This window comes from Struthio camelus, chromosome 1 (assembly GCF_040807025.1).
Source record: "Struthio camelus isolate bStrCam1 chromosome 1, bStrCam1.hap1, whole genome shotgun sequence".
Taxonomy (NCBI): domain Eukaryota; kingdom Metazoa; phylum Chordata; class Aves; order Struthioniformes; family Struthionidae; genus Struthio; species Struthio camelus.
Window position 1 is genome coordinate 10,553,155 of NC_090942.1, and position 20,334 is coordinate 10,573,488.

The 20,334-nt window shown below is 36.2% G+C and overlaps 1 protein-coding gene across 1 annotated transcript in view; it reads left to right on the top strand.

Annotated features, from left to right (window-relative positions):
* The window catches only part of SEMA3E (semaphorin 3E), a 143,881-nt gene that overhangs the window by 71,668 nt on the left and 51,879 nt on the right, over positions 1-20,334 (top strand). Inside the window, exons 2-4 of the mRNA XM_009680520.2 lie at positions 394-554; positions 8,489-8,548; positions 13,439-13,558. Coding sequence (XP_009678815.2) covers positions 394-554; positions 8,489-8,548; positions 13,439-13,558 — 341 coding nt within the window. The remainder of the gene's footprint in view (positions 1-393; positions 555-8,488; positions 8,549-13,438; positions 13,559-20,334) is intronic.

Here is a 20,334-nt window from a genome sequence, read left to right on the forward strand (position 1 = left end):
AGCCTGAGGGAAAGACAAGGAGATCATTTCCAGTAATTTTTCAACTTCTAGCCGTTCATTCCTTGTTTCCCATTTGTAGTTAATATCCTAATCTCCTTTTCTTTTTCTTTTTCATAAAATGTTAAAGAGGAAACTTATCTTCCTCCATCCCCGTCTTATGATATATTGAACACAAAGATTATGATGTAAAGAAACACATACAGTTCTTGTGGAGAGCTGGCTGGTTTTGCAAATTGTTCCCAGGTGTTTTGTGTCTCTTTCTTACTTAAAGATTATACAATTAGCATTTTAATGTCCCACAAGTTTTTGCTGAGTTCCCTGGGAGGATAGGAATATGAAGCCATGAAGCTAAGCTGTTTGGTATTTATCATGTGCACTCTGATTGTATTTCAGAGCTCTGGGATTTAAACAGGACATCAGTCTTTCACAGCCCATTTGGATATCTTGGTCTTCAAATAATGCTGCTGGATGAGTATCAAGAGCGACTGTTTGTGGGAGGAAGAGATCTCCTGTATTCCCTCAGCTTGGATCGAGTCAGCAACAACTACCGAGAGGTGGAGTAAAAAAAAAAAAAAAAAAATATATATATATATATAAAATTTACTTTGTAAAATAATGTGTAGTGCAGAATACATGACAGGAAATGAGATGATAGTTTTTTTTTGTGGACATTAAATTTTTGTAGTTTAACATGAAAGTCATATTTATCTCTAAGAAAAAGCACTACTTACCATTTTTTTCCAATTATAACCCAGAAGAGTCACTCCAGGTGAAGAGGTCTGGAGAATATATATCTATTCCTCACTATTCTTCAGCATGTTTACTGAATCTTACAGCACTTTGTGCATACATTATTCCTTGATTATACATGAGAGATCAGGTATCTCAGGTGTTTATGTAGAATTTTTTCCACAGCAGCAGAGAAGAGGAGATATTTTTTTTTTCCAAAAAATCTTACAAACACATAAACTACAAGAGGTATTCAACGGCAGTATAAACCAGCAACTATTTTTATTGTTCTTTAGAAACTGCATTTTGCATCACTGGCTCAAAGCCAATACTGGTAAGTACTGGCTGAAAGTATCACTTGAAGTCTACTCAGTGGCCTGTGGGAGAAGGATGGTTTACAACATATTCCTACTGAAGAGCTTGGCACATCATAGAAACCACAGCTGACTGACACTCTGGCAATTGAAGTGGAGGGACTAGAGTATGAGAAGAGGTGGACCATGGCTTCCTTATTGACTTTTGCCCGTGGTAGTTGATACTGGAAGCATATGGCAACGAAGGAAGCTGGCAGAGCTACTGCTCCCGCCTGAATCATCCTTACTTTGGATAAAAGATATTCTTAAATATTTCGGTTTTTTTCTTATCTTTTTTTTTTTTAAATTTCCCCAATATGTTCTGAAATACTTTGATTCATTCCTATATCAATGAATGAATAAGCAAATAAATTAATAAATAAAGCCCCTCTGGAGAAACATGATTTTGGTGAGCTCCACAATACACTGACCACTAGATTAATGTTTCAAATTCTTTTGTTTCTGCATCCTGAAACAAATAAGTGAATATCACTTGTAAGTGAATATCACTATTCCCATGCCTACAGTATCATCAACTTTACCATAAGCAGCCTTCCCTATCGCCAAGGGTAATTAGCATGTTCTACTATTATGAATGGATATAACATGTTTTTTCCTTCTTACAAACAGTTTGGGAAAGGTGGTCCTAGATAGAAGGAAATGGATATAAATACTCAGAGAGGCCATTTGAGAATCTGTCTATATAAAAGCAATAATAATAACAAATTTTTTTAATTCCTTGGAGAGTAATGTTACGTACTGAGCTTTGTTCCTCCACAGTGAGATATGTTACCTCCTTTTCCATTTAATAGGAATTATTAATATCGTCTGACAAGATATTAGAGCCCAGGGGTACAAAAACATTTAGGAAGCAGTTATTTCTATAAAATAACCCTTTTTCCCCCCTCTTCTTCCTTATTTGGCAGTAAATCAGATGAGGAAAGATGACAGCACAGAACATTTTATGCTTCTGTCCAGTCTTCATTGTCCCATCTGGACACACTCTTGAAGTTCATTGCCCTCTATTCAGCTATTTACTATGCAACTATACTCTCTGCCCTGAGAACTGTGTGCACAGTATGACAAATTAATGGAAGGTCTTCTTGCCTGCTTGCCTGCTTTTATGATGTGCAAAAGGTGAGAAACTAGAACAAATGGAGCTTGACCTAACTTGTTGGGAAACATGACCTCACTGAGGCTTAAAGCCTCTGCCTACAAATGTCATGATTCTTTTTCCTTGTTTCCTCAACATTCATTTAGTGCTGATTTCACTCAGCAGTACCTAGGAAAAGCTTGATTGTCCCACAACTTTATCAGCAAAAGTGTGGAATGACGTATTTCTGTTATATCAAAGCTTAGTTACTGAGATACATAGCATAAAGTTTCTGGAATCGAGAGACTGGTTGACTCATTGTTATCCAGGTTCTTCATTAGATTGTCTTTAACTATGTATTGATTAGGCTTTGACCTTTCCTTTCAAACTGAAGCCTTTAATTCAACTAATCTAAGAAGACACTAGTTATAATCTAGTGAAAGTACAAGAGTAGAGGCAAGTTTCTGTTCCTTATGCTCTCTCCAGTAACCAAGATGAGTCACTAGCTGCCAAAGAGATGTTTCATAAACACAGCTTATGTATGGTAGCTTTGAGGCAGACTTCATATATCTTTTGCATTTTCTAGGTTCTTCAGTTTGAGTTTTAATTCATTGTCATCCTTTTCCCCACAAACTGGAATATGAACATATTCTCTCTAAAAAAATAAAAAATAAAATAAAAATAAATAATAAAAAAATAGAGCTATATCCCTTCTACTATGAAAAAAACAGTAATTCCTTAGATCTAATAAGCATAATAAGACTCCCATAAAGAAAAACAACAAAAACAAGTTGATTAGACATAAAATGTTTTTTGCATTGAGGCCTACTGACAGCCAAAGTAATCCATCAAATTCAAATTATTCACATTTGAGATGTACATTAGGGGGCTGACCTGCTGGAAAGCAGCTCTGCAGAGAAGGACCTGGGAGTCCTCGTGGACAACAACTTGGCCATGAGCCAGCAATGTGCCCTTGTGGCCAAGAAGGGGTGCATTTGGAAGAGTGTTGCCAGCAGGTCAAGGGAGGTGATCCTCCTCCTCTACTCAGCCCTGGAGAGGCCACATCTGGAGTACTGTGTCCAGTTCTGGGCTCCCCAGTACAAGAGAGACATGGCACTGCTGCAGAGAGTCCAGCGGAGGGCTACAAAGAGGATGAGGGGACTGGAGCATCTCTCCTCTGAAGAGAGGCTGAGAGAGCTGGGCCTGTTCAGCCTGGAGAACAGAAGACTGAGGTGGCATCTGATCAATATGTGTAAGTATGTGAAGGGAGGATGTGACCAGACTCTTCTCTGTGGTGCCAGAGGCAACGGGCACATACTGAAGCACAGGAAGTTCCATCTGAACCTGAGGAAACGGGAACCTGCAGGAACAGGGGGCTTGGACTAGATGATCTCCAGAGGTCCCTTCCAACCTCAACCATTCAGTGATTCTGTAAGGCCTGCATTCAATAGACTATATTGTTCCCTAAGGTTCAGTTCTCTTCAACTTTCAAAAGTCAAGCAACAGTCTAAAGTATAGATTATAAATTTTCTATGTGATTTGTTGTTTATATATTTTTATATTTAACAGTATTAACAGCGTGTATTATCCTAGGCACGTTTCACGTCATGCAGAGAAGGGATATGTATGAAACTGCAAAAATCTCTCAGGGAATAAAACTACTCCTGTCATTTCTGCATTGGGGGAACTCCAGGGATCTGGGTTTAGCCCACAGCTGTGCCGTAGACCTTCTATGACATCTTAAGGAAACATATAGCATCTCACTTCCCCATTGATCAAGTGGAGAGTAATTATAATTCCTTTACCTACTTTTTATCTTTTTTTGTATCCTTTGTATCTCTCCCTGCATATGACGGGCCTAGAAATTTTGTTGAACCATAAGCATTCCATGTACAGTTGCTTTTGTGCTTTGGCTCCTGTATGAAGAATGCCCTAACACTACTAGTGGCAAGAATGATGGAGAATACGAAATGTGGATATCCGTTATTTGCAGAGGGTTAAAGCCTTACAAATACTTGAAGTCTTCTATAAGCCAAGGCTTTGGACATACCCTCCTTGTGACCTTCACTATGCTTAGAGATCTCATTCCCTTCGATACCACCTTTGGAATCAAACTTTGCACATATTTGGGACTTGATCCAAGGTCTTTAAGGCTTGTAATGATCTAACACACTGACAGAAAACCTTCTTTGGTGGCTGGTACCAAATTAATTTTAAAAAGCATTGCAGTTCATTGTAACTGGTGCCAGACCAGATCTTTGTTGACAGGAAACTTGAACCAATGCCAGTAGTTCACCGTCACCAATATAACATCCCGTAGAGAAGGATCACCATTGGTTCTATTTTTCCTCTGTTGTACAAGTGAAAATAATCTGTACTTCCTACTTATCCAGGAACTCCTTACAGATATGCATTCTTCCTAGCTTATGCTTCAAAGTGCTAATGAAGGGCTAGCTATGAGAAGACTTCTTACATAAGTCAGTAGGCTTATGCAGGAAGATTTCGGTGTGCTTTATCTGTTTCTGGTCCAATATGAGATAGTTCCAGATTAGGAGCTTTCTGTTAATGTGCACTGATAATGCACCCTGCCTCTTGCACCTCTGGTGAAGCTAGCTACATCTCTACTCCAGAGCTGGCTTAACAAAAATCAGCAAAAGCAGGGCTGGCTTGCGTCTCCTTTGAATATCATGTAGGAATGCACCACATTCAAATTTAAATGAGAAGCACATAATTTAGCATAATTTTAGTTTGATTATCCATTGGAATTACCTCCCTCGAGACAAGCATGGTCTCCATCTCTTGATAAATACATATAATATCTTCCAGTCATAACTAGATGCTTTTGCAGAAGTTGTGCTTCAGCGAAACAAGAGTTACACTGTTTGTTAAGTACTATTTATCGACTTAAAACAAGGACAGACTATTTGAATGAAATTTAATTGCTCTGTCACAGGCTTGCGTTCAGACAGGCTCACACAGAGGTCCATTCTGGCCTGAAGTGCTATAAAGCTCATACCATTTCCTGAAATTAGTTTTCAGTAGACGTGTCATCCTGTTTTTTAAAGTTAGTGGCTTAATAGTGAAGCTGTTTGGAGATACTAATTAGGATTCCAATGCCAATTAAACTGTTTCCTTTATCTGAATTTGCTGAGTAGCTGTCATCTGTACTTGTAATAAAAATACATGGAATTTATAAGGCAGTATATTTAAAAGTAACTTTTTCCTATCTTTTCAGTTCAATGCTAGAATTATATCACCAAGGTCGTAAAGATGAAAATATTGTGATGCAAGATGAAAAATCATCATTAAACATGCAATTTGCAAATTTGTTGCAGAGTAACTCACAGTAGTGACAGGTTTTGAATAATTATGTCCAAATAAAAGGTCAAGCACGCAGCCAAGCAAAATGTATGTTTGTGGGATGCTGCACCAGTCTAGATGCACAGGAGAAATTTCCCAAGAATGGTTATTGACAACTTGCCAAAAAATTATAATCCTGGCAAAGAACCAATGTGGAGTTAAAGCTGACAGTTGCCATAACTGTAAAAGCATAAACACCAGGAAAAATAACGTTGCAGGTTAAAGGCTACTATTACAGCTGATTAGTATCTGGATTTCTATGCAGTGCAGACACATCCTATGTTTTCCCAGTTAAAGAAAACTGCGATAATTAAACAAATATAATTAAGCACGGTGAGCATGTATTGATAAAGTTCTGCCTTTGTCCACTTACTATCCATTTCTTTGAAATCATGACTGACAGACTGAGCAGCTCTTCTCAGTTGCATAAACCAAGCTAAGAAATCTTTAAAAAGATTTCAGCAATAAAAACAATAAAATAAATGTTTTTCATGTTTTCCATGACTTTTTTTTCTATACACATGCTTGGTACTGTGTTTAGAACCAGAACACATGTAAAATTGAATTTTGGAATTTGGTATGAAAGCAAAATCTAATGTGCAGGCTCCATTTTGGTCTCTAGTCTAAAAGAATCTTAAAGAGACTTTCAATCTCTTTTAGTGTCTACTTATGTTAAGACTCATGAGCTGCATAAGAGTTATGAGCCTTAAAAAGATCATTTCTGGATAGAGCTTCTTCAGGAAGCTGATATTACTAAGATTGTAATTCAGGCCCATCTGCTTCAGGCAACAAGCATGAGCTTGCCTTGAAGGTAGGAAGTTGGCTACAGGCATCTAAGATAGATGCCTATACCTCTGCAAGGCCAGGGGAAAAGGTACAGAGATGTCTGTCTGTTTTTCTTCTTTTGGTAGGAACCTTTCCATAACTTAAGTCATGATGAGCATCCTAATAGGGAACACACACGTATCTGAGCTGCTGTAGGACTGGGGCTGAGCTTTGAGAAGGATTTGTGCAGGATTCAGTTTGGAAAGCAGACACCTAACAGTAGTGATAGATACAGTGACAGAGGGTGTCTCATGTTGCACATTAGCCTCTTGATTAGAGTAGCTCACCCAGGAAGTAAAGCCCTTTTTCTCCACTGTAAGAGGTCTGTGTACACACCCCCCTCTTGTCATTAGGGTGTACTAAGGAGTAAATTATTGCTGCTTACAATGCAGCTGCTTTTCAACATCCAGACAAAGAGGGGGCAGTGAGTTCTTTCTTTGGGTTTCATCTCCCTCCTAATTCTGTTTATGCATTTAATTCAGTATCTCTTAAGTGGAGAATGTGCATATAAAATCTTTTGAATAGCACTGAGACTAGATACCAAATACAAAATTAACGACTTGCACACAGTGCATTCAATACTAGGTTAGAGAGCCAACAGTTTGTATTTTTCTCCTTGTGGTTTGTCAGTTTGTAACAGCACCTTAAATCACTGATGTAGCATCCACTGATATAGATAAAAGCTCCATTTTAGCCTGGTGGTTAAGGCACTCCTTTGGGAATGGGGTGCAATGGGTGCAAACTGTTAGAGGCTCAGGAGATCCTAAAACTCACACCTCCAAACTTCTAAGTAAGTCAGTGCTTTTGGGTTAAAAACAAGCTATTGCCTATTGAAGCCTCCACCAGTGACTAAAGTACACGACTGCGACCACCACGCTTTGCACTGAATGAATCAGGAATGCTTTGCGCAGGAAATTGCAGAAGTGCTCTCACAGGTCTTCAGCAGAGTTCCCCAGCATACTCAGAAGCAATATAGACTGTAGACAAGACTTAGATATTTTCTCCCCGTGGCAAGGAACGTCTGACCGTACATAGGTGACTATGAGACTTTTGGACCCAAAGCGTGTTATGATTAATTTCAGATTCCTTACAGGATTTAGATTCTGTCTGAATGTAGGTGGTTCGATTTGGCCACTGAGACTTAAACACTTACAGGTGCTGAAGCTGGCAAGGATAACATACAGCAGACCTCTTGCTTTTAAGCATTATCTATCTAATACGTCTCCAGGATTTATGACTTTATCCCCATGGCTTGGATTTTCTTAGATTAGGATTATTTTAAATTTAAGAAAACTAAGATAATTAAATTACCACCCCCCCAAAACGTTTTCCAGATAGAAAACATTGACTGGACTATTGACAAAATGTATTAACGATGACATCCATTTTTTGATTCTCTCCCTTAATTTCCGAGTTCTTTTGTGGAGATGTTTTTATTTTCACTTTTAAAAATTCTAAGAATTGAAGTAATCATTCCAGACTGCTTAGTCATGGTTTAACATTGTTTTCAGCGAAACAAATCATGCTTCTGGAATGAAACATAAATTTTATACAGTCGGCAACTGAAAAGTGACTGAAAAAAATCCTGCTTGGGCAATTTGGCCTCACTTACAGTAATTGACTGTGAAGAGCTGATTCTGCTCCCAGGGGGTTAATTGCTGACCCTCATTAACTTTGCTATAAATTATCATCTTTCTTAAGTGTCACTTAAAGTAGGAAAGCAGTGCTTCAAAATTAATATTTTATAGGAAATTGTAGAAAGTCACTGACAATTTATCAGGGCTACTCCTGCTGAGTGTTTATAAAATGTTCAATATATTAACTCTTTCAAAATTCCTTTGGCTTGTATTAAGTTTGCTGAGTTACCCCAAAGAAATTCCAGGAACAATATTTGTTACACTATTTTACACTTTTATAAATATTTAAGAATAAAACTAGAACATTTTACCTGAAAGCTGTTCCAACATGTAAAAGAAATTATTAAACTCTAGAATATACACTGTAACCATAAAAACTGTATATATACTAAATGAATATTTCACATGAAAAGTAGTGAAAAAACTGGACTAACTTTGAACTATGCATGGTCCCATTTGTATGATTTTCTATTTTTTTTTTTTTTTTTCAGATCCACTGGCCTAGTACACCTCTGCAGGCAGAAGAATGCATAATTAAAGGAAGAGATGCTGTAAGTATATTTGATTCATAATTAATGATACTTAAATTATACCAGTATCTGGTCTAAAACAAGGATTCAGGCACCCCTAAACTTTGAGAGATCAAAGCACAGATACAATTCTAAGTATTGCAGCTTAAACATGTGCAAGTACTGTGAATATACTAAATGATTAGTTTAATTACTTTTTAAACCAGCTTATAAATGGCCAGTGAACACTTCTGAGCATCCGAACTTTCTCCTAATTCTTTTTCTGGTAATACCAGAAAAGGTATATTATTAATTTCCTTTTTCCATTTCCCTCTCCCTTTCTTTCCATGTACGTAGAATGCCCTCTCTGCTCAATCTTCTCGTACATTCTAATTTCTCTTTAAAATTCGCATTCTCTAGAATACCTACAAGAAAGCAGTTAAATTAATAGCAATTACCAAATACTCTCTAAATAGTTTTGCCCTTTAGGTTTTCTGGTATGTTAATATAAATATTCTGTTTTTATGAAAATTGTTCCATGCTTGTGATTCACTAGCAACACACAAACACGGCTTTGACTATAACCAAGTCCTGGAGAAAGACATGAAAGCTCACGGACTTACAGTAGCTGATATCATTGGCACCACAAAATGAAAGTTTTTTGGACATTTTCTGGATAGTTTTTCGTTATCTACACCTAATAAATACGCAGTAAATACAAAATGCCTAATAGATCTCACAGATGAGAGAGCTCACATTGTACCAAAGGGTTTGAAAGTGACTATAGTTTTTAAAAAACAGTGATAGGAACAAGAGATATAGAAGGGAGCATACACGGTTTTGCCATGCAAGCCCTGCATACAGCCAGCCACAAAGACAGCCACAACACATATTCCCAGGAAAACCTAGGAAACTATATTATCCCTACTGAGGTATAAGCATGAGAAATATCCACATCAAGGGAACAGGCGAACCAGACTAGAAAAATGAAATAATAATAAAAATCGACAAGCTGCCTTACCCCTCACACTTTCCTGGCACAGAACTGATTCAAAAGGTTCATTGCATTTTTCTGGACCATTTTTAGACCCTTCAGATTTCCAGGTGGGTTTGGTAGAAAAAAGTGTTTTTCTGCACTATTCAAACTTGATGTTCATATTAAATGACTCTAACATCTTGAAGTTTATCTTATACTACCCGTCAGCATAGGTTGTTATTACAGTAAAAAGTCCATTACCTCTCCATTGCAACAACATGATGGGATATGTTTTCTGATACTTTATCTATGATTTTATTTTGGGGGGAGGGGTCACTAGGGAAATAAACACTTATCGCCTTACAGAAATAGGTACTTTAATTCCAGTGTAAGAGTTAAGTTATCCCCCAAGACTCATGAGATGATTGCCAAAAATCACTATATTTTCAAGCCCAATATGTTGTTATAACTTGAAATTCGTATTGTGATGAATGTGAATATTTAAAAACTTCCTATTTTTTTCCTATTCATTCTGCCCTGTGAAAGTCTGATGTCTGCACTTTCAAAAAGAAGAGCAAAGGATCCTTACATAATCACAAGACTTCAGAAAATGAGTCTATAAGAAAAAGATGTTAAGATTCTAAAAGCTAGAAATATTTTAACACTAAACAATAGGAATTATTCTGATCCTCACATGCGATCCAATTATGTGTGGGACCATGCAAATGGATAATGCTAATTAATTCCGAGGAACCTTAATAATTTTCATTAGTATACTCAGTGAACTAAATTGCTCAGCTTGAAAGGAATCTAAATTAGAATCAAAACAATTCCCATTACTTTTCTTCTTATCTGCTTCATTTTTTGTCACCATGCTTAATGGTGTTATGTCTTAAAATTAACCTTTTGCCATTTACAGGTTTTGGATGCTAATTTTCATGCTATAATTCTCTGAGGAAAGTAAAAAATCTCTTCAGTGTTTTTAAATGCCTTTGCTTATTTCCATGCTGTTTCACTCTTCATTTTGCTTTATAAAACGTCTATTGCTCACTTCATAACTGACATTAAGTAGAACTTTAAATGTTGTAATAAGCATCTCACTGTTCAGGTATTTCACATGTTATCTGCTTCTTTCTATATATAACACAACAGGCCACTTCTTTCACAAGCTCTTCAAAGGTTATCAGCTCATCGTGTAGCAGTAAAACGTTAAGTATTGTAGTCATAAACAGTTTCAGAAAGCTTGTAACAGACCAAATAGGACAATTAGAAAAGCCTGATCTTAACAAGATGTGCATCAGCTTAAACCTGGGCCCTGCTTTTCTGATCAGGACCAAGACAACGATGAAACCCTTCTGCTCTCATCCAATGTGCCAAAAACAACGCCTGTTAGCCTGTTAGACAGCTTTGAATCTGTACAATTATTTTATCAAAATTGGAAATCATTCAGAAATAGAAATCAAATTCTATAGTGATGACTAGTTTCCTCACACTGAGGAGTTTCAGATGAATAAAATTCCACAAATCTATTCATGTTTCTACTGAGCATGCTAAAGACAACCACAATAGTTAATTATTCAATATAGTAGGAGGACAGCTTATTTTAACTTTCCCCTTCCTGATGCATTTTAATGACCTCCCTCCTTGTTATGTGTATGGGATATTATTACTGGGGCGAGCAGCAGTGCCTAGTTGCCTGGTGCTTCCCAGAATAGCACCCTCTTCCATTTATTTATGATTTTGATCAAGTTTAGCCATTTGGAATGACATTTCTATATTTGGTATCTGCCTCATCCAGTTTTTTTTTTCTTTCTGCAGAAAATTTCAGGCATTTTTATGAACAAGTACAAGCACAGGAAAAAAATGTGTAACTTCTTCCATTGAAAAACAATAATAACAAAAAATGCCCAAAGATCTCTTTTCCTCCAAGGTGCCTTTGAGACAACGATCAAGAACTGCAGAGATATATGGGGGGAAAAAAAAGCATGGCAGAAGGCATGAAGGAAGGATCACACCAGCAGAGAGGCAGAACAGAATAGATAAGGCAGGAAATTCATAACTGAGGGGAGAAAGAATGAGGAAAAGTTTCAGTTCCCAATAAAGCATCTACTTTAAAAACTGCAAGAATCATAAAATTCCTATATACTACTATTTCACTAATACTAGTCAACAACGGTCTGTGAAACTCACAGGCAAGAGGAGCCTGTCTGCCTTTGAGTGCTAACCAGTATATAGAGGATGACTAATCTCAACTCATTGCTTCTCTCAATTAGTCTGATAAATCAAATAGCAGGTTTTTTTCCAGTGGATCTAAGTAGTTCCTGGTGATAGACAATGTGGATGGCCCATGAAGAAATAGCTGTTTTTTTAGTTTCTATTAAAAAAAAAAAAAAGCTCGAAAATTAAAAAGTCCTATAATTAAGATTATGCAAGGTTAAATTCTCCTTTGCATACACATGATATTTAATTACATAATGAGTTATCTGTCTGTGTAGGTTACCTGCTTCTTTCAGTTAGTATGATATATCTTCTTGCTGAGTGGTTAAGTACGCAGCAAAGCATGTAATAAAGGAGACATTTTCCATAGGATTCTTATTCATTTGTTGGAGAAGTTAGAAGACCTGCAAAGGCCTAAAAGGGACTGAAGAAAGTGGAAAGATAGTTTATCAGTTTTGAACTTAGTACTGTTTTGTAAGCGCTGAATTTTGCTCATGCCTGTAAGACAGAACCCCCCTCTGTGACGTTAAGTTCTCACAGATGGTCATTAAGATCCAGGATTCTTCTCATCTAAATTTAATAGTCTGAAAACTAGTCATCATCTAATGTAGTCATCTGGGCTTCCTATGCTGTCATCAGTGAAGGACAGCGATTTTTCCCAAAGGAAATTCCTCCACTCTGTTTTATACATTTATTTTAAGATAGAATTAATTGCCTTTTGGAGATGTCTGGTTCTCTTCATTAGCTATTGAAAGATCTTAGATGAATAATTAGGTTAAGGGTAGGCATCTTAAAATAGATATCTAAACTTTAGATAGCTAAAGCTAGCCAAGATTAAACCCATTGCAGTTGTATCATCTTAAATTCTGTGTGACTGTCTTTAAAATGCAGGGTCTGAGTTGCAGAAATGCTGAGCAATAGAAATGAAAGCAAATCTTGCTCTAAACACAGAAATTACTGTATAAAGTTAATACCGTGGAAAACTAAGTCCCAGGAGTCCAAAAATCAATGGATATTTTTATCTCACTCTCTCTGTTTCTAGTTTAGCACTGGAAAGATAATGACTCCACATCTCAAAGGGATGTTTGAAAAAATTTTAATTGCAATATTTATAAAACTGCAAATACACTAATGAGTCCCAGAGTATGGCCCGGGAGAAATGAATGATTTCTTCAAAGGAGGGTCTGAATAGTGAAAGTAGATAAAACATGGGGTTATACAATTAAAAAAATATATTGATTAGCTATTCATTACACATGAAATTAATGGTGCAGTGGTCTTACGGAAAAATATAAAAGTGTTATTTTTCTTGAAAGAAAGTTTATTTAACGTAAGAGAGAAGTCATTTGCTGAACATTCATATCTTATACTCTGAGCCTAGTATCTAGTGAATATAATAAAACTTAGTAGAGCAAACATTTAAGTTTATAGAATAACTCTGAGATTGAAGAGGTACAAAAAAAATGTTTTATAACTTAATAACTCCTAACTAGTTAAGTGTATAAAGTAAGTTGTGATAAATCAGGACTTTAAAATTTGGGATTTTTTTTTATGTCACAAGTGTCCATCCATGAATTTGGTTTTAGCATGAAGCAGGAGAAACAAGATTTTATAGGTAACGGAATAGAAATTCTCAACATGCATACTGTCATCTAAGGACACCTGAGATATTTTCTTTTTAAAAAAAATCTATTTTCACATGTTATGATTTACCTCTGTTTATTTTTTCTGTAAACAAGGATGAATGTGCAAATTACATTCGTGTCCTTCACCGATACAACAGAACACATCTTCTGGCTTGTGGAACAGGAGCTTTTGATCCACTCTGTACTTTTATTAGAGTTGGACATCCATCAGAGGTAAGAAATCTATTTTACAGAAATTACTCTTTTGCTCTGTATTTCAGAAAGTCCTCCATGGTTAAAAATAAATGTTTAAATTCAAGTGTTCAGAGCTCTTATACTAATCATATAAAGGATATTTTCACTGATGAAATATAACGTTGGTCCAAAATTCAGTCTATCAATAGAGGAACTCACTGGTAACTGAAGATGTATTCTGTAGAATTATACAGAGTTGGAAGTCCTTTTCATTCTAGAATTTTATTACTAGTTGAGCTGATATAGCACTTCTTAAGGCAAAATTATTCTTAAATATTCATAGTTTTTAGCTGAATCTCTTTTTTAGCTAATAATACGCTGGGTAAAAACCACATCTTTAGTATATTGGGAGATGGAATGCCTTAATCATTTTTTGTCAAATTCAGTTTCTCAGTTTTGTTCACATTCAGCAAGTGTATGCTAATTCCTTAACAACGCTTACAGATGAGTGAAATAGTACTATAGAGAAGGTCAGTAAATGCAGCATATAATCTATATTGTCAGTGTATTTCTCATGCAAAAATATTATTTTTCTGGATCTTTTAGAAATCTAGATCCTTGCAGTCACAAGTATATTAGGTCAGCATTAAAGAATCAGACTAGAAAGTGCACCAATCTCTCACTTTAAATTAGCATGTAACCTGCCTTAGGCACTGGACCTGCTCCTGGCTATGTACAACCTCTGTGCTGCTACGTGGAGTCCAAAATGTCGAACTGTTGGTCCTGCTCACATCAGTCTTCATCCTGCTCTCATTGCCACTCTAAAATACTCATGGAATTTATGAGCATATTTTGAAGTACCCTACATTTAAAAGCCTTCTTGAGGGCCTGAATTTCTTCAGGTGTTATCAGATTGAATTTGTGGTTAAAGATAGAATTTACATCTCACGGTCTTGGAAATCCAGTTGAAAACATTCAATCAGAAGTTCAAGGTGAAAACTGGCCTCTCAGTGTGGGCCTTTATAACATACTTAGCAATACTGGGGAGATTATTTGTTTTATTACAAGATGGAAACAATGGAGCTTCTTTGGGCCTTCAGCCTCTCAAAATTTTGGTCAGATCTGATCACTCTCCAGAGTCTGAGAAGAACTGAAAGTGGAGGTAGTGTTTTATATATCTCAGAGACAGTCCTGAGAAGGCCATGGATTTTGCCCTGGCATACTGAATGGGAAGAGAAAGACGAACCAATAGAAGAAGCAGGACTTCAGTAGATGGAAGAACTGGTAGGCAATCCCACTGCTTTACCCAGGCTGCCATGCAGCTGGAGGAGGGTTTAAGTAGGCTGCTGGAGCGTCACGTTGATGACTGCTGTCTAGGAATCTGGAGAAGCCTGAAGACCATCTGTAGGCCAAGGTAAGAATGATTTTTATTGGCAAATGTCAGGAATAGATGCTGGACAATAGGCTTTCTTAATTGGGTGATGTTTGATGACTTTTGCTGGTGAAGCTGAGGGCTTGTCATGGAGGTGGTATTAGAGCACCATCCAAGGGAATTCTTGCTGTCCCCAAGGCAAGGAGTGGGATTTCAAACTGATTGCAATATATGAATCCACATTAGAGGAGGGTTTATTATTTATTGTATATACTATTTATACAACACACACAGAGCAAAACATAAAGACCAGCTGTACCGATGTATGGATGAACATGAGAAAAAGCAGAGCTTCAAAATAAATGAAGTTACAAGTGGTTTTCTTTCCATTTCCAAATGTTTCATAACATTTGCCAAAAAGTTTAAAGCTACATAAGAGATAGTCAATTGATGTGTGTAGAAGTAATGAAACCAGGAAAAAGGAGAAAAGCATTGTATTTAATATTTTCTGTAGCTGAATTTGGATAAACTGGAAAAACTCTCCTATATTTCCTAAAAACTTGAAGCTTACTTTCTATGTATGTTGCACAAGGTTAAGGTCTGGGGTATTTTCAAGTGTGAAAGAAACAGTGCCAATATACATTTCTCTATTTTTGCCAAAGTTTTGTTCTTACTTTTAAGTATGGTTTTAATTAAGCATGTGACTACAAAGAGGACATCCATATATTTTTTTCTCAGTTATTCCATAACAGAATTACTCAGTTTATCCCTTCAAAAAAATATGCCCCACCTAATTCCCTTTCTCATAGATTTTCAGTTTAAGTTCTCCTAGCCAGACTGGGTTTATTTTGCCTCTTAGTCTTTAATTATTATGCTCAATATTTTGCTGACAGTTTTGTACCTAGTGAGTTAAAGCAACAATTCAGAGCCATCCCATACCTGCAGTCTTACTTATTGATACGTTAGTTGGGAAAATAGGAAAACTGAGGACAAGAGACGAGAGCTGATTTAAAATAAGCATTTAGCTCAGATAAATATATATGGAAGATAAAAGTTTTTATAAAGTGTACTCATATGAGTCAATGAAGGCATTTACTTTAGTAAATTTTTTTTGAGTAAGCCTTTCTGAGTAAAGAGGCATTTCTTTGTTTCTGCTCGTGTGGTTCTAGTTTGGTTTGTCATGCTCCAAGATCCAATCCATGCTGTGCACCTTCCTCAGCCATCAAAGTCAGAAGTACCTCGGAAGTTAAGACGCCAGCACAACGCTTATACTTGAAATTATTTGAATTGCACAAAGACACTGTCTTCTAAAGACAGTTTCTGCTAAAATTGAGGAAGGAACTACATAATAAGCAATAACTTTAAAAGAAGGCAACTTTGCATGTCTTCATTGTTCCTGTCATGAATATCCTGTCAGGCTTCCTGGTACAGTGTAAAGAAAGCAATGTCTGTATATTTAGTAACACTATTGAAGAAAGTATAAGCAACAGGCTGATAAAAACAGACACGAAGCAAACAAAAATTGAGAAGCAAGATTTGTGTAAGACTGAGCGTGGCCCGTGATCCTCCTCTTATGTATCACTGTCCTTCCTTCCCTTCTTTTTGTTTATTACTTTCTCTTGTCAAACTGAAGTTCTAAAATGTTACCCACACTGAAGTCATGGGAAAATTACCACTTTGCTGTCTGTGTAGACCAGCAGGAAATATATTTGCTACAGTAAAAAAGAACTATACAAGTTTCTAGTATGTCAAAAGCTGACCACCAGGATTCAAAAAAGACAGGTGCCATATGTACAGTAGGTTAAAAATAACACATGGTATGTGATAGAGTGAGCAAATTGCAATCCTCTTTTCTTTAACTGGTAAGGACACCATATAACTGCAGGAAGTGAAAGGGCTAGATCCCAAAACTGCAGTTCAAACTCTGATTGTTGCTTCCTCCTTAAAAGAACAGCCTGAACCAATGATTTCTGATTATTTTTCGCTAGTTTCCTCCAGCTCAACTCTCTTACCTCTTGCTCACTTTCTGACTTTCACAGAAGGGAGAATAACAAGCGATTGGCAGCTGCTCCCCAAAGTCATAAGGTCTAGCCATGGAAATAGCCTAATCAGGGAATACAGAGATCCTTACACAGTACAGCTGGCTCACAGCCAGGCTCAGCTGGAGCCCAACGATAGCATCATATTCCTTGCATTTTTCTGAATTCTTTTTTATTAGTAAAGACAGTTGTACAAAAGCAGATTTGTTCTTTCCTAAAAACTCCCTTTCTCTTCCCAGCTCAGATCACAGTTCTTCACATCTAGGTTGATAACATGCTCCGCAGCTTCTAAAGGTGTTGCCAATAAACAGAAAAATGTGATTAAGAGAATTATAATTTGAGTTGGAGACATTACAAGCAGAGGAGACGTCTCTACGTAAATATTTGTAATGAAGTGGAATAAAATAGCAACATAAACAGATAAATAGGTGATAAATACAGAAACTACCAATAGCAAACTTAAAAAATATATGATGAGGTCATCCTATTTATAAACAGGAACCAAAATATGTTTCTTAAAAAAACTAGTAAACCTCAGACTTTTTATTTGAAGGGTGAATGCTGTTTTATAATGTGTAGTTACTGGGTGAAAGGAACATTTTTTGAGATTGTGGATGTTTTTACTAAATATATTGAACTTCAGTATAAATAAATTCTAATTTTGATTTGAAAACTAAGCAGCTTCTGAATGGAATCTCTTTATGTAGCACGAGATGCATTTGAAGCTTTATATACCTATTTGAAACGATGACAGTTTCCAGACATGCTGAGGAATGAAAGGTGAGAAGAAAGAAGGGACTCATTATCACAGACTTCTCTGTATCTAGATACATAGCAAATGAAGAAAATAAAGCTAGCTTCACTCTTCCATATGGAACTATGTATCAGCAGTATCAATACAGGGGAAATACTTGCTTTGTGCTCAGGAACCTTAAGCGTATGTTTCAACAGTGCTTCTTGAGCCAAGAGAAGACGTAACCCTCTAAGTAAAAACCGTAGGGCTTTTAGATTATAATATTTATGTTAATAAAAACCAAGGATATAGGAGTTTAGGAACTTGATAGAATAGCAGGACTATATTTTCCACAACCTTATCCATTGAAATTTACTGAACAGGCCAAAGAACAAAATGTCTGTTTGAACTCTTGTTCTTGGGGGTCTCTAGTCCTGCATTACAGGAAAACATGTTTCATTGTTGGCATATATCGAAAGTTCAAAAGCCATTAGGTAAGAAAATGGAATATTGCAGTCCTTCACTTGGACTGTAATAACATCCCAAAGCCATGTTCATGATCATATCCATATTATATGGGGATGCTGTATCTCAGTAGAGTATTTCAGTAAAAAGGCAATGTTTTGATAAACAGAAGCATTCTACCTCCTGGATAGGGTCTGCCTTATATTCTCACACAAATACAAATTCAAACTTTCACGTCAAAAATAGGTGTGACCTGTGCTTGCAGAACGCTGAGCTCTGTCAACAACCACTGAAGCCAAAAGGAGATTTCAGTCTGAAAAAATAGGCAGAATATGGTTGCCTAATTGACAGAGCATTACTCCTTGGAACTTATGGAAAATTAGAAACTTTAAGCTGCTCAAAATACCTAGTAAAAATGTATATTCCCCAAATCATCAGTCTCCCTAATCAGGTATTAATCTGACTTATTAAGTAATAATTGAAAAATGCTCTGGAATCTTTCACAGTGAAATTGTGCCATGACATATTACATATATTTAAATGTTTATTTCATTAAAGCTTTTCATAGTTTAGAAAAATATCATGATTTTTTTGGACTTAACAAAAATAATTATATTCGAACACATTGATCATATTAAGCAACAAGCAATATTTATTGTATTTATTGGATTGTGTCTCAAGCTTAGGTTGTACCATCAAAGTCAAATCAAATATTCAAATTTTTTTTATAAATAAAATTATTTATAAATTCTTTGATACACTACATACCGATTTCAAAAATTAAATACAAGCAGATGAATGCAGATATTTTATTATATTATTGGTTTAATCGATATAACTTTGAAGTTCCAGGCTGTTCTCTTTAGTATAGCTGTTGCTGGATATTACCTTTTAAAAAGCAGAGAATTATAGTCACTGATAGCAACATGCTTTTTTATCTTTTTTTCTCTTTCTAATTACTTTGCATCTGGTGGATGTTGTTTTCCCAGATATAAACATTTCAGCAAATTACCCAGTGTTTTACTGGCATTTAGAAATAAATTGCAAATTAGTAAAAATAGGAGTGCTAACTTTGAAGCTATAACAACTAAGTCACTGTTTGTAAAAGAGTATACTACAAAATCTTGTCCAACAAAATACAAACAAATTAATTGCCTGCCAGTAAGTGGGTTAATTATCACTGACTTCATGAAATGCTTCCAAATGTCAAGAAGGCCACGCAGGTCAGAAAGGGTTGGGTGCCTCCAGTGTGTATTTGTCTCCAGAAAAGAAAGGGAGCTCACTTTGTTAAATTCAACATTCTTTTTATGAAGAAAGCAAATTAGAGATCTTCCATGCTGAATTGAATCCTTCCTAAGTGCTTTCTGAGAACAAACCTGAGATAAGTTTTCAAAAATAAAAATAAAAAAGATGAAGGAAAGTGGAGAAAAAAATTACTCCGCCTCCATTCTTATCAAAAGCAGTTGCAACTACCAACAGCAGTTGGCACTCCTGTTGCTAATGTCACCAGAAAAAAAGAAAGGAAAAAAGAAAATAAAGGGTCTGCATTCATTCTCTTCCTTTTGCATTTGCACAAATTTCTCAGCTTTGCTAGTAGAAGAGTACTGAAATAAGCAATTTCTCTGTCAGTCTATATTTTTTTCACAACTAGTTGCTAGCGATTAGCATTCCTATACTAGTCTATATAGCTCAAAATACCTTAGGTGAATTATGATGAACTGTAGAGGACTCAGATGAGCTACCTGCAGTCAAACACTAATTTTTATCTTAATGAATTATCTACTCACCAGACCAATATGTTTAAGGAGGAACTAGGAGGCCTTCCAATGGTCCAAACTGCCAATCCCAGGAAGCAGTTCCACCAAATACAACTAAAGGAAATTCAGAAAGCAAACAATTTTCAGAAATTATATCCTATTTTTTTAACAAACTGTGTAGTGACAACAAGATACAGTGGATTTCTGGAGAAGAAGACATCTCTGCATGACAAAACCCGCAGAGAGAATGGAAGTTGTGGAAAAGAATAGTGCATTAAGAACTTTTCTTCCAGAATATGTGATAAATCTATAATGTCTAAACTGAGCTGGCAGAATACTATTTCAAATGCCTCATCTAACTCAGTAAACTGCATACAGTTGCATTTCTCCACCCTAGAAGGCTGAAGGGCTAAGTCATCCTTTCCAAAATACGCTCCAGTGGTTTTGGG